The sequence below is a fragment of the Macaca thibetana genome, chromosome 2 (assembly GCF_024542745.1).
Source record: "Macaca thibetana thibetana isolate TM-01 chromosome 2, ASM2454274v1, whole genome shotgun sequence".
NCBI lineage: Eukaryota > Metazoa > Chordata > Mammalia > Primates > Cercopithecidae > Macaca > Macaca thibetana.
In genome coordinates this window covers 150,891,815-150,914,245 of record NC_065579.1, presented here as the reverse complement: position 1 = coordinate 150,914,245, position 22,431 = coordinate 150,891,815, and the positions used below count along the sequence as shown (strand labels likewise).

Genomic DNA, 22,431 nt, shown 5'->3' with positions numbered 1-22,431 from the left:
AGTGCATAGATAGTGCTTTAAATGGTCCCTGACAGATGGCCTACCTTAATACCTATTAGCAACTGGGATCATTTTTGGACACTTACCATGTACCAGGCATTGTACTACTAAACGCCACATGACGATGATCTCGTGTAATTCTCATAATTATCACAACAAAGCTGTGAAGTTGGTACTATTATCCTCACTTTACACATGAGAAAACAAATCCACAGCAAGGTTACGTCATTTGCTAAGGACACATTAACACACAACCTTCCTAGATGGTGGGACCATGTCTCTCTCATGTGCCATCCTCCTTCATCATAAAGAGATGTGAGACCATCATGCTACCATCCCATTTTCAGGGTTGACAAATGGACCTCAAAGTGATGTTGCTCATCCCAAGCCATGAAGACATGAAATGTCAGTGGCTTAACCTGAGTAAAGGTTAAGGGTCCTCTGGGACAAAGGTGAGCAGGAACAGAGAGACAGCTAAGCTAAGAATCCATCCCATCTCCTCGAGAAAGGGACTCTGCACTCAGGACTAAGCACACCACTGTACCTTAATCAGCTGCCTAAACTGGTCCCAGACTGCTTCAGAAACGAATTTAAACTTTCTTGGTGTGAGGCCAGGGCAAGCTAGGAATGAAAGTGGCTTCAGCAACACAAATATGAGGGGTAATATCCCAGTCCAAAGTGACCCTCGCATTACCTGCCATTTCCTTCTTGCCATGTACTTCTTCATCCGGTCCTTGGAGAGTTTCTTGGCCTCCATGTTCTTGGTATCTTTCATTAGCCATGGATGCTGAAGGCACTGTGTGCAGTCCAGGCGGTTTCTGACAGAGGCAGAGATCAGGAGATTTTTGAGCAGGAGGAGACCTCAGAGACCACTGGTTAGATCAGAAATGGGAGGCCAGCTGTTCCCGGGCACGAGGGCAGAGGCCAGGGCCCCCTGCTCCCGGACCATCCACCGTGATCAGGATCACTGTGCTCTTCACTTTTCTCCTCACTTGGTCTGGGTCATACTAACCAGAACCAGCATGGGTCAGTGTTATGAAAGCCTAAGCACCAAGGAAGCAACTGGGCTCCATGGCCTGCTCTTGGGGTCAAGGAAGAGTAAGTGCTGCAGGGCAGATGTTTCTGGGATTCTTGGGGTCGAGGAAGAGTAAGAGTAAGTGCTGCAGGGCAGACGTTTCTGGGACTGGCTGGCGCCTATTTCAGGGTGGTGTCATTCTGCTGGTCCTATGAGGGCTGGGGCCCACAGAGCCTAATCCTCCTGCCACACTGTCTGGAGGAGGGGAGAGTTAAACCCTAGGATAAAACCTCTAGCAATCAATGAACTTTCATGTTTTATGTCTTATGGTGTGGTTGAGTATCAGGTTTTTCCTGTTACAACTCAAAGAAGTAGGTCCTGCATATAGCCTATGAATTATGACTTCTTTAGAACTGCACTGAAACTCACTTCATCTTTCTGAAAGCTCTAGAAACACTTTAGATCTAGAAACATTTTAGAGCCATTGCCTTAACTGTAACAGGACTAAGAAAGCCTAAAGAACCAAATGCTAACATATATAGAAAAATGACTAGAAAGAAGTATAGCAAAATGTAGTGATCTTTAGATAAAGGGATTATAGATGATTTACATTTTATTATATTCTTCAAATCCTCTATAATTTGCATGCATTACTTTTATAATAGAAAGCTTTTTTTTTTTTTTTTTTTTTTTTTTTTTTTTTTTTTTTTTTTTTTAAAGTGCTGATAGGTGGTGATTTCTGGTTGAAGAGAGGCTGGCTATAAGAGTTTATGGGAATTTAGTGTCTTGATCTGTTTGAATAAGATCAGTTCTTTGTTTAATCCATTTTATGAGCACAGAGGGATCCAGTACAGCCTGTTACTGACTTAATTCAAGGTCAGATGAGAAAATAAGATATATACACACAATACCTTGTTTACCAAATCTTCAGTGAATAAAGCTTGGATGACAAAAGCCATCGTTGTACCAGAGTTACTGAGGAAGTTTTCATCTCCTGAGGCACCTTGGGTGTGGGGGTCCCTCATACTGGAAGGTAATTTAGACTTCCCACAGTATCTTAGTTCTCCTTGGGTCATGCACACTTCTGATACAGACTGTGACAGCAAAAGGCTAAAAAGACCTCATTGTCAAGGAGTATAGAATGTGGCCTCTGGAGGAGTTTGGCCCTGAATGGCTAAAAAGACCGAGAGTGGGGTGCATCACAGGAAAGCCTGACAGAGCCATCTGAGACACTCCAATATTGCTCCTTCAGCAGCTAACTGCACCCTCCTGCCCTGAACAGCCGTTCTTCCTCAGGGGAGCCATCGGCAGCCTTGCAAGGCTGCAAAGTCACCTGGGAGTGCAGAGCTTCCTGCCTGCCCTGGAGTCAGGCCCCTCCCCTTCTCTCTAGCATGCCACCCATGTCAATACCACCCTTCTTGGCAAGGCTACAACTACTCCCTGGGATTGCCAAGTATAGCTCTAAGCTCCTCTGCACCCCTACAGTCAGACTCTGCCTCATCTACTCACCTATTTGCAGAGTGGGTGAGCTGCCCAAAAGGCCAGCTGTTCTCACCTGAGTCCTACTGCTCCCTTTCCCTGGGCAGCCTTCCCTACACATGGAGAGCCCAGGACAGTTCCTTCCAGGAGATTCTGTCTAGGCACACCCACTGCCCACCTTCAGTCAACCTCCCACTCTGGTCTCCCCTACAACTCCAAGCTCTAATCTTGCATTGAAACCTGGAGGGCCTGAGTCCCTGACCTTTCCCCACAGCCCATGCACACTGGCCTCCCACTGTTCACTTCCCTATGTTCACAGCTGCAGCAGGCACAGGTGGGGAACCTTAACAGAGGCAGAGCTGGGAGAGGGCTAAGCCCAGTGGTCTGGGATCACAGCCTCCCTTTGGCCAGATGTTAGAAGGTACCTGGCTGTATTCAAGCATGCAGTTATTAAATAACTGAGATATAAAAAAACACTAAGCCAGAATAATAATAATCTGGGGATATGATTGGGACCCACAGAGAAGTTCTAAGATGCCGCTGTCCTCTGCTCTTGCTTGTTGAGAGGGTCCTTCCCCTGCAGCCCCTGAAGAGGGCTGTGGCTGGCCACAACTGTACCCAGAAAATAAGAAGGGCAGTCATTATTCACACAGAACAGCTGCCCCTCGCTCTGCAACGTGGTCAAGTGTCGCTTTTCAGGTCAGGTGTCTGAGCTTCTGAAGGTGAATTCCATGTCTAGCTCCAGAGGGCAGGGCCTAGGAAGTCGCCTCCCCGACCCACATGCACTCAGGTCTCTTATCACGCCCACCCTCCCTTCCTCAGGGAATGCTAGGAATGACTCAAGGCGGGGTGGCAAGGAGGGTGCCCCAACAGGCAAAGGAATCCCCCTTTGTTTCCCAACACAGGGCAGGGAGTGGGGAAGCAAAGACTGAAATCCCAACTCATTACTTCATATCTTTCTTCAGCAGATTGCTGATGAAATCCTTGGCATCGTCGGAGATCTCATCGAATGCCTCGTCGTCGAAATCCCAGGTGGCTGAGGTAACGTTGGCCAAGGTTTCATTATCGTTGTCTCCCATGAAGGGGGAAAGGCCACTGACTCTGCAGAGACAAGAGCAGGACAGCAGGTGTGGCTAGGAAAGGGCGTGCTAACTGAGGTCAAAGGTGAGGGTTGGCCAGCCTCCCCATCCCCAAACTCTTCTTGGCAAGGGCCAAGGCTCTGTGGGCCTTGCACCTGCCTTCCTTTCACTTGTGGAAAGAAAAGAGGGTGTGGTTCACAGCCCTGTCTTTTCTTGGTCACCTGCCTCTTGACACCACCTACCTGTGAAGCTGAGGTGCAGTGGGTTTGCTTTAGATTACGGGCTTCTGCAGGGTACACGGCAGGGCTGATAAGTCCCTCTGTCCTGGTCTTCTATTCTTCCCCAAAGCCCAGGCTACAGCCTTCTCCAAGCCCCTTCCTCCTGTGCTCCTGCCCCCTCTCCGTGGACCCGGCACATGGTAGTGATCACCACGGCACCCTTCTGTCCCCTCCCTCCCAGCTCTCTCCACTCTCCACACACCTTCAGCTCCAAGAAGAGGGCCCAGCACATAGGAGAGGCTCAGCAAGTGAAGTGTGTGCCCGACGGATAGATGGACTTTGAATCGGCAATGTAGGTTCAGGGAACCTGAGGCATTCATGCCAAACTAGAAAACTTCCCTATGAGGTTCTGTGGCAGAGGACAGAGTGCAGCCTCTCTGCTTGCTGGATGACCTTGGACAATTCCCTGATCTGTGTCAGTTTTCTCCTCTAAAATGGAGAAGCTGCCATTTAACTATAGGGTGGTCACTTCTTCATTCTCAGCAGCATCGTGATGGCAGCAGACACTTATTAAACTTTTTCTATGTGCCAGGCACTGGGTCAAGTGCCTAAAATAAGTGAACTCACTTAATCTTAACACTGCCCTATGATGCAGGTAATTCTTATAACTTTGTTTTACAGATGAGGGAATTGAGGCACAGCCCAGGCTCAAGTAACCTGCCCAAAGATTCGCAGCCAGTGAGACTGGAACCCAGGTATCTGCCTCTAGAGCCTGTCCTCTTAAATGCTATACTATCCTAACATTTCTGTGAAGATGAAGTAAATTGCAGCGTTCAGCACTGGCACCAGGCCTGGTCCACAGTAAGGAGACAGTCCATGCCCGGAGACCTCATGCAGTTCTGCTGGGTTCCCTCCACTCCCTCACCAAGCTGTGAGTGCAGGAATGACTCTGTGACCAGCAGCTGAAGCCAAATAAACTTTATAAGGTAAGGAATTTCAAAACAAAATAGATCAGATTTGCGGCGTATTGACCTTACCTCTCACCTCTGTGCACCTCACCTTCATAGCAACAACCCACCCCACTGTTCACGCGGGCCTCGTGAGCCAGCCTCATGGGTGTTTGACCTGCACAGTTGCCCAGAGTCCCACCCTTAGACAGGCCCTGTGCTTGGTTTAATGCTCTGCTGCTGTCATCTCAAGATTCTCAATAAGGTTTGAACAAGTGGCCCCACCTTTTATGTTGCAAATTATGTAGCTGTTCCTGCCCTGACCTCAGCTGAGCCCCATGAGATGGGTCTGGGGGCCAGGCGTGGTGGCTCACGCCTGTAACCCCAGCACTTTAGGAGGCTGAGATGGATGGATCACCTGAAGTCAGGAGTTCGAGGCTAGCCTGGCCAACACAGTGAAGCCCTGTCTCTACTAAAAATACAAAAATTAGCTGGGCGTGGTGGCGAGCACCTGTAATCCCAGCTACTCGGGAGGCTGAGGCAGGAGAATCGCTTGAACTCTGGAGGTGGAGGTTGCAGTGAGCCAAGATTGTGCCATTGCACTCCAGCCTGGGCAACAAGCAAAACTCAATCTCAAAAAAAAAAGAGAGAGAGAGAGATGGGTCTGGGGCCCTCCAGCCATCAACCTGTCAAGTTAGGGCTTTACCAATGTCTCTTCTCCCAAATGCTTATGAATCCATCATCATAAGCCAAGCACTGACAGCTTCAGGAGTAAGGCTTTGGTTGAGTTTGACAGAACAAAACCCACTTGAAATACTGGGAGAAAAAGCTTGCCATGGGAGGAACCCTCTAGTGAAACCTTTTGTAAAGAGAAGAAAGCTTTTACAATGTGAATTGTCTCATCCTAATCAATATATTTGTGTTTCTGAAAAATAGGTTTTTGTGGATGGGATATTTTTAAAGCAAGACCCTGATTTATGTTTTAAGAAGGCAAAGAGAATCATTCTTGGTCATGTCCCCATGAGGGAAGGGTGGGCATTTACCTGTCCCAGAGTCTGCACTGTTATCTGCTGCTCTTTTCCCCTCTCTGGGCCTCAGTTTCTCCTTTTATACATCAAGAGGACTAGGCTAGATTTCCTAGGGGCCTCCCAGCTCTCCGTCTCTGTGACCCTGACCCCCATGTGGCCCATGCAAGCCCCTTCAGGAAGCAGCCTGTCTCTTGCCTGTCAGCCACCTGCTGCTGCTTTACATTTTCCACTGGAAACAGAGAGCGGGGAAGTCCGGCAGTACTCCAAAAGATGGCAGGAAAAGCAAACAACCCTGCTGTGGAATGCAGAAAGTTCCCCTTCTGCAAACCTCCTTTCCTTATTAGGAACTATAATCCTGCAAAGATAGGTCTTAATCTCTGCAACTCTGGGCACAGTCAGGGAGAGCCTCCTCGCCTCTGGCCTCTGGCGCTCTTCCTTCTTGGCAGCCTATTCATCTGAAATACTCTCCTCGCCCTGCCTGGCTCCTCGCCTGCCCAAGTTTCCCCAGCATTCTCCCTATTAAAGAGCACGTGTCTAGAATAAAAAATGGAATACATACACAGCATGTTGACAAAGAGGGTGTTCGAGTTTTCAGTAATGCTGTTGCTAGGTGGTGGGGTTTTAGAGGATTTTAAAAAACCTTTTTTGGGGAAGTTTTTCTTTATTGCTAACATTTGCATAAGGGATCATGTCTTTTAATTTTTTTTTTTTTTTTTTTTGAGATAGGATCTTGCTCTGTTGCCCAAGTTGGAGTGCAGTAGCCATCTCAGCTCACTGCAACCTCTGCCTCCTGGGCTCACGTGATCCTTCCACCTCAGTCTCCTGAGTAGCTGGAACTGCAGGTGTGTGCCAACACACCTGGCTAATTTTTTGTATTTTGGTAGAGATGGGGTTTCACCATGTTGCCCAGGCTAGTCTCAAATTCCTGAGCTTAAGCAATCCTCCTACCTCCACCTCCCAAAGTGCTGGAATTACAGGCATGAGCCACTGTGCCCAGCCTTGTCTTTTTATTTAGAAAATAGTCATTATTCTTATTTTTTATTTTTTTGAGACAGGGTCTCGCTCTGTTACCCAGGCTGGAATACAGTGGCATGATCATGGCTCACTGCAGGCTCAACCTCCCCAGGCTCAGGTGACCCTCCCACCTAAGCCACCTGAGTAGCAGGGACCACAGGTGCACGCCACCATGCCCAGCTACCTTATGTATTTCTTGCAGAGATGGGGTTTTGCCATGTTGCCCAGGCTGGTCTCAAACTCCTGGGCGCAGGCCATCCACTCACCTTGGCCTCCCAAATTGCTGGGAGTACAGGCATGAGCCACTGCACCCAGCTAGAAAACAGTCATTATTTGTTAAAAAAAATCAACCAGTCAACAAATAATGTTAGTATTAAAACACCTCTTTATCTCCCTGGTCTCCTCTAGTTTTTAACTAAGAGATTGATGTGTTTTTCACAAAACTGTAATCAGTCTGGGCAAGTCCTTGGATGCTTTACTTTTTCTTCACTGGATGTATCAAGTACAGACAGACTCTACACATTGATTTTTAATGGTCAAATACTAGTCTTTGGTCATGAATGCAAGGCATTCTAATTTCTTAATTCTCAGCTCATTGCAAAAGAAATTCTCCCAGGGAATCTGATGTAGAGGCCTGTTTGGCTCTGGGGACAGAAGGTTAGGAGAGCAGAGGGTGCAGAAATGCCTCTTGGACTACAATTTCTCTCTCTCTCTCTCTCTCTCTCTCTCTCTCTCTCTCTCTGTGTCTGTGTGTGTGTGTGTGTGTTTTAAGAAATGGGGGTCTTGGCCAGGCGCGGTGGCTCAAGCCTGTAATCCCAGCACTTTGGGAGGCCGAGATGGGTGGATCACGAGGTCAGGAGATCGAGACCATCCTGGCTAACACGGGGAAACCCCATCTCTACTGAAAAATACAAAAAACTAGCCGGGCGAGGTGGCGGGCGCCTGTAGTCCCAGCTACTCGGGAGGCTGAGGCAGGAGAATGGCATAAACCCGGGAGGCGGAGCTTGCAGTGAGCTGAGATCCGGCCACTGCACCCTAGCCTGGGCGGCAGAGCGGGACTCCGTCTCAAAAAAAAAAGAAAAAAAAAAAAAAGAAATGGGGGTCTTGCTATATCAGCTAGGCTGGTCTTGAACTCCTGACCTCAAGTGATCCTCCCATGATAGCCTCCTGAGTAGCTGGGACCACAGGTGCGCACTACTGCACCTGGCTTCTGTGTTGTGTTTTAAGCAGCAGACAGATGCCCCGACTGTATCAGTGGCTAGCTAAGGGGACCACACATCTGCTGATGGAACTACTGACTGCTGGGAAGGGGTTAGTCTTTTATCCATATTAGCCATCTGATACTCTGGTGGGAGAGCTGAGAGGGCTGAGTAGGTCCACAGGAAGAGCTGTGCATCATTTTGTGGACTGGCCGAGGAAGCAGTGACGTGGGGTTTAGTTCTGTTAGTAAAAGTTGAAGGTGGTGGTGGGGCTTGAGGAGGGAGCAGGGATCCTAGGGCTGGAATCAAAGCACATTTCCAGGTTCAGCAGCAGAGAGGGCAGTGGCAGCCCCGGGTGGGGAAGGCAGAGGTTACTGGATCTGGCTGAGGAGCCCTGCAGCCAGACCCTGGTTTGAGGAGGCCCTGATGCCCCGGTACTGTGACCCCTCCTCAGCTGACTGGGCAGTTGTCACCAGAAAAGCTGACCTGCTTCCCTGCCACACACACCTCTCCCCACTCCTGGCATCTCCCGACCACACACCAGGGTGGGGAGGGACAGCTGACAGCTGTCTGTACCATGGTGGGTGTTGGACAAACAAATAAGCATGAATGGGAAGGCAGTGCTGCTGGGCCCGGTCAGGAAGAGGCAGGAGGAGGAAGCAGAGCAGCCATTGCTGGTTCACTCTGGCTTGAGGGAGGCTGGAGAAGGCATTGTGAAGTAGGGTGAGGGACGGGCATGGAGAAGAGCTGTTGTGGCCTCCCCACAGGCAGCAAGGAAGTACCAAGTCCAGGAAGTAGGGGAGGGAGACAGCAGCGGGAGGAGTGCTGTTAAACGGAGGCAGGCTTAGGATTTCTTCCATAGGGAAGTGTGGCCTCCAGCTCTCTGGTACTGTCACTTCCTGCCAGAAACCACATGGCTATTGCTAACTTCAGAAGGTCTCTAAATACTCACACAACCTACTGTCTCCCTTCAGGATCTGGGGTGAGAGTGTGGGGGCTCCACGACCCCATCTGCTCCTTCCCTATAGGGCCAGGAACTGCCCTGATGGCTGGGCTGGGTGTGAGAGAGTAAAGTCACATCGTCCTATGGTGACCCGGTCTGTTGCCTTCCCTTCCAACTCCCTGGCCTCTCCATCTCTCACTGGCCTCAGAAAGGAGAACAGGAGGGGCTCTCTGGTTCAAAGGTGGAAGTTGCCCAGACAGGGACTGCCCGACAGATGACTAGGCTCCAAAGAGAGGGACAGAGTGGGGCAGAAGGTGCCATGAGGGCCACCAGAGAGCCTCTTTTGGGTGCTCCCAGCAGTGGTTCCAGAGTTCTGCATCGCAGGAACTTAAAAGATACCACCTCCTTGGCGCGAACGTTTTTTCCAGCACGAGTCTCTGCTGAGAGCCCTGGCTTGGGAGGGGAACTCCCTGACTTCCATCCCCGCTGAGAGAGTCAGCCTGGAAAAGCCCCAGAGGGCAGTGGCTCACAGTGGGGGTCCAGGAGCCAAGATGTGGCACAGGATTGATCCAGGCTGAGTCTGAGCCACCTGGCCTGGGTCCCTGCCACACACACCCCTCCTCCCTCCTGACACCCCCTGCCCAAGCACCTGCAGCATCAAAACTATCTTCTCCCCATTTCCAAAACTCTGCCCTAGTTCTTGGTCTTTGCTTTAAAAGTAATCTGGTAAACAAGGTAGCATAGTGTCCAAATTACTATGTTCCTCCACCTAAAAGAACTCTCATTTGACAATAAAGTGCCCTTATGACCCAGTTATTCTAGTTCTAGATTATACATCCAACAGAAATGTACAAATATGTTCACTGAAACACATGAACCAGAATGCTTCCAATGGCCAAACTGGAACCCACTCAAAAGCCTATCAAAGCAGAACGGATAAATTAACTGGATTATATTCACACAATGGGATACTACGTAACACTGAGAATAAACAGTCTACAATGACACATAGTACTATGAATGAATCTCACAAACGATGTCAAGCAAGAAAAGCCAGACACTTCTTTCTGTATTATTTCATTGACATTAGCCATGAGGGTAATGGTGACCTCTGGGGGTTGGTAACAGGGAGGGGCACCAGAGGGCTGTGGGGGCCTGGCAGTGCTTGGTTTCTTGATCTGAGTAGAGGTTACACTGGTGAAAACTTAGTGAGCAGTCTAGTCACTACTCTGTCACAGACCGATTGTCCTGGTTTGCCTGGGACTGTTCCCATGTTAGCATCGAAAGTCCTATATTCTGGCAAACTGAGACGGCTGGTCCCCGGCCCGACTGTGGGAAGTGGGCAGCCACATGGGTTTCCTTGGCCCCTGTCACCTCAACGCCACATGAAGATTGAATCCCTGCCATGACCCACTCTTGGGTTTGTTCTGAGGATCAAACAAGGTCCTATGTGAAAATCTGTAGCTGCAGAAGATCCTGATGCCACAGCAGTGGGAAAACCCACTGAAGAATCAACAGTAAGGCAAGTCTCCATGACGGCTGGAGGGGGACCCGGCGACCAAGCCAGACCACAGGGCAGCTGGGGCTGAACAGAGAGCTGACCAAGGACTGCTTCTCAAGGGTCTGGTGTTTTTCCGGGGGCCAGAGGTTAACACGGCCCAGGCCTGGGGCCACCCTCAAAGGGGCAGGCTGGCCCCGCCCCCTACCCTGCTATTCCTTACTTATCTAGGGAGCCAGGAGTCAAGCTCGGTCCAGCTGCTGTCTTCACTTGTCAGCACCCCTTCTCTAGGAGGGGGCGGAGCAGGGAGACGGGCATGGCAATGCACACCTGGCCCCGGGTTTTTCTGCTGATCTGGGGGAGGCTGTGGTGGTGCGGCTCATTCCAGGCAGGAAAGAGGATAACTGGGCTACAATGCCTGTGGCGCAGGTTCCACTGAGGGGACCGTCCTAACAGGCCACAGTGAGTAAAGCTCCTGAGCATGTGAAAAAGTCACATTGCACAAAAGTCACCCCACTTCTGCTAAAGCTTTTGTAACACTGGCTTCTAAACCTGGCTGTGCATCAGAATCACCCAGAGCCTTTTCTCACATTGGGGTCTGAAAGCCCCAGGGGTCTGAGAAAGTATTCCTAGAGGTCTTCCTCATTTTCTTTGAAAATGTTAAATTTTTCCTCTTGTTCTGACAGTAAAAACATTATTGAATGAAAGCATACACATCTGCATCTTTGGGGACACCATCCCATAACTGCATGTGGCCACACAGGTTCAGGGGCTGCCACACAAGTTCTGAGGCTAATGACTGTCCGCACCCTGGGGCTTCAGGGACTAAAGTAGCCAGAGCCCACCGAGAGAGTGTTCTCAAGCCTTGTTACTCAGAGCGCAGTCATTGAACCAGCACAGTCGCAGACCTAGAGCCTGTTAGAAATGTAGCATCTCAGGTCACCCAGACCTGAACAAAAACCCTGCAATGTAAGGAGCTGCCTAGGTGAGTCAGGCATGTTAATGTTTGTGAAGCACGCTGGCCTAGATGGCTGACCTCCCCTCTCCTACAGTATTGTTCATTGAAATGGCTTTGGATTTCCCACCTGATTTTTCAATTCTAATTACTGTGTTACTTTCTTTTGTCTGTTCATCCCATTGAAGGCTCGATCATCAATAGTGTTTATTAATTCATCCATATACTGGACTCAGAGATGAGGCTGGTAGTTGGGGTCCCCATGCCATAAGGATGGAGTGTTATGCCCTGAAGACAATAAGGATGCCCAGAGATATGCCCCTGGCCTCCTGCCCTCCTTCTTTGTATACCCACACAAGTGAAGTTTTATTATTTGGTGCCAGCCACATTTCCCATCCTTCTGACCAAAGGCCACAGGCTGGCCAGCCTTGGGGACAGTGAGCTCCCAGAATGGGGATCTCGGCATGTGTAGCTACATGATGCTACAGAATATGCAGGCTACTGACTTCCTGGGAGCCCAGGAGCAGGGTGGGCTGCCAGGGATGGGAGGGGAGCCTGCCACCCTCCTGACTCTGGGGCGGGCTCCCCATCATGACAATGGCAGGGCAGCCTGGGGACTCTCCCGTGGAAACCTCAGCCCCCACCCACTGGTCCACCAAGTGCCCCGAGACTCACAGGATGTAGCAGATGACCCCGATGCTCCACATGTCTGTGGCATAGCCGATGGGCTCATAGTTGATCACTTCAGGAGCCACAAACTCCGGGGTGCCAAAGAGGACCTTCAGGGACCCCGCATTCTCTGAAACCAGGATGGAGAGGGATAAATTGCCAGCACATCACGGAGCCCGCTTGAGGCCAGCAGCTGCCCAAATCTGTGTGTTGACCCCAACCTGGGAGGGGCCAGACACAGAGAACAGGCACAGAGACATCTGACCTCCTTGTTAAACAGGTGCATCAACACACCAGTGAAACCAACAAACCGCACACTCACCTGAAATGTCCTGTTCAGGTTGGGCAGGGGGAGAAGAGGCCATTAAAGCACCCGCCCCTGAATGGTCTTTTTGTGAGTCTGTCTCTCTCATGAGTTAGTTCCCCTAGGCAGGGACTGTCACTTACGCTTAATAATAATCTCTAGCATTCACTATGTCCTATGTGCCCCGCTGGCAGCTTTACAAGGGTTCTCACCAACCCTAAGGGGTAGGTATAATGCCCGTGCTGCTGAGGAAGTGAGTGAGGCCCAGGGAAGTGCAGTGGTTTCCCCACCTCGTTAACAAGTGGTGGTCAGGACTCAAGCCCAGGTAGTCCGACTCCTGAGCCATGCTTACCACCACTCCTCCCTCCTGCCTCTCCTACTCCTCACACAGCTTCATGGCTGTCCTCCAGGAGCTGCTGGGAGGGTAGCTGGGAGAGGCTTCAACCCCAGGGTGGTACCTCTTGGCCATAAAGGACCAGAGATGCCTGTTAATATGTGCAAAAGGCAGGTACCTATGGTCTCGCTTAACTTCGCAGAGCTCACAGCAAATGTTCTAAAACAAAGCATTTAACAGCCCTCAGATGTGAAAGCGCTGCTCCAATTCCTGCCTCTCAGCCCTTTCTGCTACATTTTAGCCTCTTCCCAGTTCTCTGGTCCTTGGTGGACACGGTTGTTCCCACAATATCCCTCACCAGTGGAACCTGGACCTTGTGTTCCCTGGGCTCTGACTCTGCCGACTCCTGAGGACAGCGGCCTCTCTATTTGTTTAATTTATTGGTGGTCACTGTTCACAGGCAGGCCCTGTACGCCAGTCACTGCCTCCACCCTGTCCCGTTGGCAGGAGTGAGCAGAGCAGGCACACGCACCCAGCGCTGAGGTGTGCTTCTCACCTGACTGCGCTGACCACCAGACCAGTCGTGGTCTATCGGAACCTCGCCCCCCACCTTGCCCCTTTCCTCTTTATGACCAACACAGCCTCAGCCAGCACTGAGCGTCCTAGGAGACGTTTATTGGGTGGCATTCATTTGGCCCCTCCTTTCTACTCCCTGCAGGGTGGTGAAATAAAGCCAGCTCACCCCAGCCCTAGGGCTCCTTGCTAGCAGGGCAGTGGCTGAGAAGGGAGGATGAAGCTGTTTCCTCAATCACTGGGACATCAAAGGGCTGCAGAGGCAGGCTGTATGCAGGCGGAATGTGAGCCAGGTAGGCACCTACCAAAACGCTTTCAGGGCTGGCCTTGAGACCCTGACCGCCTCCCCCGTGACCTCTCTCCTGGCTAGCATAAGAGTCAGAGGTGCTGCAGAGCACTCTCAGCAAGGTCCGGGGTCCTTGTTTCAACCCCAGCACATCCCCTGGCTCACAGTGGGACCTCCTGGGCAAAGCTATTGTGAACCCTTGTTTCCCAGTCTATAAGATGGGGCTCATAAAATCTACCCTGCCCACCTCATGGTGAGAATCACAGGGATTATTTTTATGTGAAAGTGCTCTAGAAACTGTACAGTATGATGCAGATGTACAGAGCCACCATCACCAAAATGACTTTTGCTGCTAATGGCACCAGAGTGAAAAACAAAAGGGGATAATCATCATCATATGTACACTAACACCTAAGCAGTCTTACTATGCTCAAGGCACTCTTCCCATCCCTTTACCTATATTAACACATTTGATACTCCTAACGAATCTGTGATTTAGGTCCTACTATGATCCCACGTTTCTGATGGGGAATTTGAGGCTTACTGTCACATCCAGTAAGTGGTAGGGGCAGGATTCGAACCTGAGAAGTCTTCATGGTCTCGGATTTAACCCCAATATTGTACATTTCCTCTCACACTTACTGTGAGGGGAAACGGCCACTGCAATACACGCTGGTGTCTGTGGGAAATGAGCCTTACCCAGCCTCCTGGCCAGACCAAAGTCGATGAGCTTGATCCTGGTGCCCGTCTTGTTGACACACATGATGTTCTCCGGCTTGAGGTCCAGGTGCACGATGCCCTGCTTGTGGATGTACTCCACCCCCTCCGAGATCTGCCGCATGTACTTGATGCACTCGCGCTCCGTCAGCTCGAAGTCCTCGTCAATGATGCGCTCAAACAGCTCACCTCCTGACACGCTGCGGGAACATGTGCACGGGGTGGTGAGGCCACAAGCTCACGGAGGCCAGGCTGGCAGGGAGTCTGGTCAGGGTAGGCTGGGGAGAAACTCGCAGGAAAGTCCAGGCAATGGGGGTGATGGGCACTTCCTGAATCCCCCACCCTTCCAACATGGAAGAAGGGTCAGGGCCTCCTGGTTTCCCATCAGGGAACCCTGCCCTGCACCCACTACTGGAGACTCAGGGAAGCATCTACGCTAGGCAGTTTCAGAGGTGGGTGTGAACAGAGAGATCCAGACATGATCTTCTTAACAAAAAGAGTGACCTCTGAACACTCTCTTTCCCTCGAATGACCACACATGGCTAAGGGAACATTCTTGTGCCCTAGTGTGTCTTTTAGTCACAGGGAACTCAAGTTCAAAATACTCACAGTTACCACAAGCATTTGTTTTGCATAGCCAGGAATGGAAAAATATCTTCAATCTTCAGTAATAAGCCTCAGCAAATTTTCTAAAATTAGTTGGCTATAACCCATTATACCTACAGCTGTGACAGATCTGCTTACTCTGGCTAGGTCTATAGTATTGGTTTACTCCCTGAAGTCATAATTAACTGGTCTCCCCTGGACCTCTTCCTTGCCCCAGCTGTGTAATCCTTTCTACCTGGATAGGCTTTGGATCCTGGCTATGTCTAGTCAACTTGGCTTCTGCAGCCACAGGCATGCATCCTCTGCTAGGGACTGCCCCGGGGTCTCAGCCATCAGCATATCGCCCTTCAGTGCAAATGCACGGCCCGCCGCCTGACTTGCACGAGTTGTCTCTGTTCCCCTGTCCCAGCCCTCTGACCCACCTTTCTTGGTCTCTGCTTAGCAAGTTTAAAGCATCTCTCTGGTAACTTATGCAGCACCCAGATATCAGTAAGCTCACTTTTCTTTTTTTCTTTTTCAATTTTTTTTTTTTTTTTTTGGTAGAGACAAGGAGTTCAAAGTTATGTTGACCTATGATCACACAACTGAGCTCATGCCTGGGTGACAGAGTATGACCCGGTCTCAAAAGCAAAAGAAAGGAAAGGAAGGAGGGGAGGGGAGCCCCGGCTGGTCTGGAACTCCTGGCCTCCAGCGATTATCTCACCTCAGCCTCCCAAAGTGCTGGGATTACAGGCATAAGCCATCATGTCTGGCTTATAACCAACCTTCCTTCTTTCCTGCCTGCCTGCCTTCCTCTGTCCCTCCCTCCCTCCCTTCCCTCCCTCCTTCCCTCCTTCCCCCCTCCCCTTCCCTTCCTTTCCTTTCCTTCGTTTTTGAGACAGGGTCTTGCTCTGTCACCCAGGCTTGAGCGCAGTTCTGTGATCATAGCTCAACATAACTTTGAACTCCTGGGCTCAAGTCATCCTGTTGCCTCAGCCTCCCAAGTAGCTAGGACTATAGGTATGTGCCACCGCACCTGGCTTATTTTTTAAATGTTTTGTAGAGACAGGGTCTCACTCTCTCACCCAGGCATAAGCTCATGTTTCTACAGTGGTCTGTAGGTCCACCAGTTGAACAAGGCCGGGTGGGTTCTGGGCCTGTCCTCTTGCAAGGGTATTTCCTCTCCTACAAAGAGTCCTCATGAAGAGGAAAGGAGTTGAGTTTGAATCCTGCTGCTGCCTTTTATGAGCTGTGTAACATTGGGCAAGTTGCTTAACCTTTCTGAGTCCCAGTTTCCTTATCTATCCCTGCCTCATAGTTTTTAGGAACGTAGGAGCCTTTGTAAAGTATCATGCCTGACACATAGAAGGTGCTCAACACTTCTTACTTATTGTCTGATAAGCTGTGGTAGGCTAGGTGGATCTTGTCACTGACCCCTGCAGGACAGAGACAGGGATGCACTGTGGGGCCCAGCATACCACAGCCTCTGCCACATGACACACACACTCACTTCTGGAAGGGCTGAACTGGAGAAGGTCAGTCTGTGCCAGTGACAGTTGGAGGGAGCTAGAACTGACACTTTAAAACCCATCTGAGAAGGAGGTCCCCAAATGGCCAGCAGGTGGTGCTCTTGTCCTCATGCCCCCCATTTCTAGTGCTCTCTACCAGGGCTCCAAGTCAAACTCTCATCTACATTCTTAGGTCTCAGCCAGTTCTTAACATCTCGGTGCTTCATTTTCCTCATTTGTAAGATGCAGATTAAAAACAGCCCCACCTCACAGGGTGGCTCCAAAGACTAAATGAGTCAATACATGTAAAGTGCTTGGAAGTGTCTGGCACACAGTCAATGCTCAATATCAATGATCAGTTTTCTATGTAAAGAATCACTTGGGGCTCTTATTTTTTTTTTTATTTTTTTATTTTTGAGACGGAGTCTTGCTCTGTCGCCGAGACTGGAGTGCAGTGGCCGGATCTCGGCTCACTGCAAGCTCCGCCTCCCGGGTTTACGCCATTCTCCTGCCTCAGCCTCCCGAGTAGCTGGGACTACAGGCACCCGCCACCTCGCCCGGCTATTTTTTTGTATTTCTTAGTAGAGACGGGGTTTCACCGTGTTAGCCAGGATGGTCTCGATCTCCTGACCTCGTGATCCGCCCGTCTCGGCCTCCCAAAGTGCTGGGATTACAGGCTTGAGCCACCGCGCCCGGCCGGGGCTCTTATTAAAAATACAAATTCCCAAGCTCTTCCTCTGGAGATTTTGATTTAGAAAGTCTTGGGAGAGATCTAGGGATCTATATTTGTAATAATTACTCCAGGTCATCTTATGATCAGATAAGTTTGAGAAATACTGGCTTACTCAACTACCACTCCTGGGAGGCCAGCTGAAATTCACACCCTCTGAAAAAGTCACTCCCCATTTCCTCACATGGAATGATCTTTCCCTCACTGGGCATCCATGGCCTTATGTCCACAGCCTTGTCTCTGCACTTTCTACGGCCTTATGTCCACGGCCTTGTCTCTGCACTTTCTACGGCCTTATGTCCACGGCCTTGTCTCTGTACTTTCCATGGCCTTATGTCCACGGCCTTGTCTCTACACTTTCCATGGCCTTATGTCCATGGCTTCGTCTCTGCACTTTCTGTGTCAAGTTGGCTTTGCCTTGAAGTTCTGAACACATCACAGGTGGCGGGCTCATCTCTAGACCCTTATTTGCCTCCAACTATATTTGGCACAGACAAGGTGCTCCAAAATGTTTACATTTAAATTTTAAATATTCTGAAAAAGCAAGCAACCATTGTTTTCAATGCCCTTGCGAACATCTGAGGCAATGAGTGGTGGGAATCTGAGCCATGGAGATAATTCCTGATGCATTTCTGGAGGAAACCTATTCAATATAAATTCAAACAGGTTCAATCCTATTCAGACATAATATATTTTGAAAACTGTTCCTATGGTTCAACTTTCTAAGATGGAAGGGGCTAAACAGGCAGGATTAATGGTTCTGTGGGTTTCTTTTCAAATTACTCAACGCTATGGGTGGAAAATATTGGTTTGATAGACAGAAATTGCCACCCACAGAAATGGGATGCCAAGGGCCAAGATTAGGCTTAATAAATTAATGGTGAGTGAGCGAATGACTAAATAAATAAGTGATCCCTAACCTAAGGAATCAGATTCATCCCCCAAACCCTAGACCTTGGCTCATAGAAAGCAAGAAGGAATGGTGCTATCAGGGGACTCGAGACCCTCTGCTCCTTGCCCCATGGCAGCCAGCTGGAACGTTCTTTGATAAATTTTGCTAATAGTACCACAAACATGAGATTAGCCATGGATGACACAGCTTAAACTTCACATTGTCTTCAAAGCTCAGGGTCCCACCACCACCTGGAATGTCCCAAGCACTTCCAAAAGGACAAGCCCAAGTAGGTCAGGGGTCTGAAAGAACCACTGTGTCAGACCAACTGCTATATGGTGGGGGCTCATCCAGTAATCAGAAGTCAGAAAGGCTGAAGACACATTCATTACTATTTCCCACTAGATCTGAGGCAACTTAACTTAAGGCTGGGACCCTGGAATACATTTCCATTCTTCTATCCCCAGGCATCATCCTTCTTTTAATCTCAGTTTCTCCATCCAACAAGGGTAGCACATTGCACTGGTGAAAATCATCCTTTCCCTTCTCAGTGGTCAAGTCTTAGAGTGTTTAAGCTGGAAGGGATGTATAGATGGAGTATGAACCTGTTTCCTTCTTCTTTGGTTAACTGAGTTCTTACCAAGTTCCTACTCTTGGTGACCTGGCCAAGGTCCCAAGTGCAGGCAAATCTTCTGGTGTCTGGGCATGGAAGACCTGCTCCTGTCCACAGGGGAGGCATGGGGTAGAGGGATGAAAGCCAGACCAGCTGAAGTTTTCTTACATTTTCTCTTTGCTTTTTCCATCCAGCTTGCCAACTTCCAATTCCAAGCTAAGTATGGTATTCTGCCCACTGGTGCTGCTGCCCAGCCTTCCCCAGGCCCTGTGACTCCTGTACCCTCTCAAGAACCTGCTCAAGGTTTAACTTCTAAAGATAGGACATTTCTCCACATGTCCTCACATGCCCACACTGCCTAGACTAAGCAACCTGTTCTAGAATAAATGTGAAAAGATGCAGCCCACGGGGCTATTGTGAGGGTATAAAGAATGAGGCCACAGACATGGGCTATGTATTTCCTGAAAATGGGCAGGAACATTTGAATTTGGGGCTGCATGTAGATTTTAAGATATGAATGGAAATTCTTCAGCACATCTTTTATGGTTCCACGAAATAGTAGAATTTTATAACCAAAAGGGGTGTCTTGAGATTGACTGTTCCAATCCAAGTACTTCTTTGTGCTGGTAGGATTTGACAATTGTAAAATCATGACTCAACAGTAGCAGAAACTGAGGCCAGGCTTCCTGAATACTAGGGAGGATTTGTTCCACAACACCTTGTTGGAAGTTAAATGCTCAAAAAGTACTTTTAAATGGAAAAAAACCAGGATACAAAAAAAGTCAATGTATCATACTACTAACAATAACTCCCCATTATAGAGTACTGTGCCCTATATGCATTATTGCATTGAATCCCACAGCGTTCATGAAGGCGGGCATCGTATCTACATTTATGGATAATAAAACTAGGGATTGGTACAATAGAATAACTTACTCAAGGTCAAATAACAAGTTAGAAGTAGAGCAGGGATTTGAAGTAAGGTTCATCTGACTCAAGCCTACACTCGTAACTACTATTGCCTTTCCTAAGGAACACATACCGAAAGGAAATACTTGTGTGCCAGAATGTTAATGGCATGAGGGGAGAGAAAAGACTAATACTCCACTCATATCTACAGCTTGGGGATGTCTTACTGGCTTCAACTTTCCTGGGAAAGAATTCCAAGATGCTGATAGAGCCCCCACCAAAGGACAGAGACCCCCAAAGTTGAGGATGAGCATTTCAAGGATGTGGAAAGCAATTTCACAATATCTCTAAAGATTTCAAATGTGCATACCCTTTAATCCAGCCCTCCCTCGCTTCTGGGAGTTTATCCTACAGATATTCACAGGCATGAGTGAAAAGATGTGGGTACAAGGTTACAAACAATGCTTGTTTGTAAAAGCAAAAGGCTGGAAATCGCCCAATCCCAATCTCTTATCAAAAGAAGGCTGCTTAAATAAATTGTGATTTTCTACACAACGAAACCCCACAGAGCTGTGAGAATGAGGAAGCTCACTTGGTGGTGAGATGGGACTAACTCTCATACCAATTCGCTGAAAAACCAAAGTAGGCTGGGTGTGGTGGCTTACGCCTGTAATCCCAGCACTTTGGGAGGCTGAGGCAGATGGATCGCTTGAGCCCAGGAGTTCGAGACCAGCCTGGCAACATGGTGAAAACCCATTTGTACAAAAATACAAAAATTAGTCGGGCAAGGTGGTGTGAGCCTGTGGTGAGGTGGGAGGATCGCTTGAACCTGGGAGGTGGAGGTTGTAATAAGCTGAGATGGCACCACTGCACTCCAGCCTCGGCGACAGAGTGAGACTCTGTCTCAAACAACAACAACAACAAACAAACCAAACCACACTAAAAAAGCAAGGTATATGATAGTGAGTATAAGAAGTTACTTTTTGTGTTAAAAGGCAAGAAAATAAGAATATATGTGTGTGTGTGTTTATACACTTATGTTTTCGTAAAGAAACTTTGGAAGGATACAGATACAAGCCAATAAAACTGTCCGTTCGTGTTGGTGATGGTGGTGGTGTTTAGGAAAGGGTAAACAGGAATAATGGTGGAAATTAGACTTTTCACTGTGTATTTCCTACTATTTTTTGAGGTGATTGTAGCATATATTCTAAAAATTCAGATAAAAAAGGAAACTGTTAAGAATGCAGATGCTGTGGGGGATGCCTGGCTTGCTGACGCCAGTGTGCATGATTGTATGTGTGTGTGTGTGCGTGCGTGTGTGTGTACACATGCACCAGCAGCTCAGAGGTGAGGGAGGTGGAGGATTCAGGTGCAGAAGAAACAATGGATTCTGGAAAAGCCTTGGCTGGAGGTCATTTGATCCATCTCCCTGCCTTTGTACAACCCCACAGGGAAAGCACCACTCTTTAATGAGTGAGAAGTCAAAACAGTACCAACAAGAGTAGACCGGGGACATGCGGAGACACAGGAGGGGACTGAGGACCAGAGCGAGGCTTCCATCCTGGATTTTGAGCCCCAAGCCGGGGTGCCGCTTATCTTTCATGGGGAAGTCAGGAAGCCGCCCTGTCCCTCCCCTTTGATTCTAAACCAACTTCAGGTGAGAATGACCCTGAATGAAACCAAGAAGCCTAGGGGTAGCTTTGCCCCTTTCATGGGGAGATGAGGGCGAGAAAAGTGCCAGGGTCCTCAAAGATCTGCTGGTTTGTTTTGGAAATAAGCACAGGGCTGCAGCTGGGCTGGTGCTCAGAGGCTCAGCGCCAGCACTGTGCACAGACCTTCGGTTCTGTTTGGTCAGGCCTGGCTGTATGGCTGGTGAGCAGCTTACATATCACACTCCTGTCTGCAGTGCTTTCCATCTCGGGGCAGAGGTAGCTGGGGTAGGGCAGTAGGGGAGACACATTTGGGGGTTCCCTGCGGTGCCCAGGCTGCTGGCAGTGAGCCACTCACATCTCCAGGACCATGACGATGTTGGCCTTTTCTTCGAAGGCATCCACACACTGGACGAGCTTGGGGTGGTGGAGGCAGTTCATGATGCTGATCTCCTGCCGGATATTCTCTTTCTCTTTTGCTGAATATGCCTTGAAGAATTTCCCTGCCCAGATTTTTCGAGTTTTCTTTTCTACAAGTCGAAAGACCTGTCCAAATTTCCCACTGCAAATGAAAGGAGGAAGACAGAAAAGCCACATTTAGCCCAGCTTTCCACTCACTTGGGGTTGGCAAATTATGACCCATGGGATAGATCTGGCCCATCTCCTTTTATAAGTAAGGTGTTATTGGAGCACAGCCCTGCCTGGCTGTTTGCATGTTGTCTATGGCAGCTTTTGCGCTACAGTGGCAGAGCTAAGTAGTTGTGACAAAGACATATCTCCCATAAAATCTAAGACATAGGCCTTTATGAAAGGCCCAGACTCCTGCTCTAGAGCAATGAGGCACATTTGTTTTTTCTTATCTTTAAACATTTTTTTTGTAGAAATGGGGTCTCACTATGTTGCCCAGGCTGGTCTTAAACTCCTGGCCTCAAGCAATCCTCCCACCTCAGCCTCCCAAAGTGCTGAGATTACAAGCGTGAGCCACCACACCTAGCCTTTGAAGCACACTTCTAATGTTGACAAACCCACTGTCAACCTTGGCTGACGGCATCTCTTCTCCTCCCCGTGGTGGAACCCATGAAGATGGGTGGAGACAGCCCTTCCCAAATGCAGAGAATTACTGAGCAGTTGCCTTCTTTCCTTCCACTCCCTACCACTGATCCCCTGGTGATGGCCCAGGCAGGGTCCTGCTTCCCATTGCTGAGAGAGGGGAGAGTGGGGCTCCTCTGTGATGGCACCGACTCCTTTCTGATACTGATACCCGGTTTGCATCACTCCTTCATTTCC

The 22,431-nt window shown here is 49.2% G+C and overlaps 1 protein-coding gene across 9 annotated transcripts in view; it reads right to left on the bottom strand.

The window, feature by feature from the left end:
* MYLK (myosin light chain kinase) overlaps positions 1–22,431 on the bottom strand; it is a 220,829-nt gene that overhangs the window by 14,003 nt on the left and 184,395 nt on the right. For 8 of the 9 annotated variants that reach the window (XM_050781565.1, XM_050781570.1, XM_050781566.1 and 5 more), the window contains 5 exons: positions 21,503–21,706; positions 14,241–14,458; positions 12,051–12,174; positions 3,443–3,595; positions 695–818 (listed from right to left, as the gene is read on the bottom strand). In XM_050781565.1, coding sequence (XP_050637522.1) covers positions 695–818; positions 3,443–3,595; positions 12,051–12,174; positions 14,241–14,458; positions 21,503–21,706 — 823 coding nt within the window. Of the gene's footprint in view, positions 1–694; positions 819–3,442; positions 3,596–12,050; positions 12,175–13,238; positions 13,314–14,240; positions 14,459–21,502; positions 21,707–22,431 lie in introns of those variants that run through there. The other variant, XM_050781574.1, reaches the window with a different exon arrangement.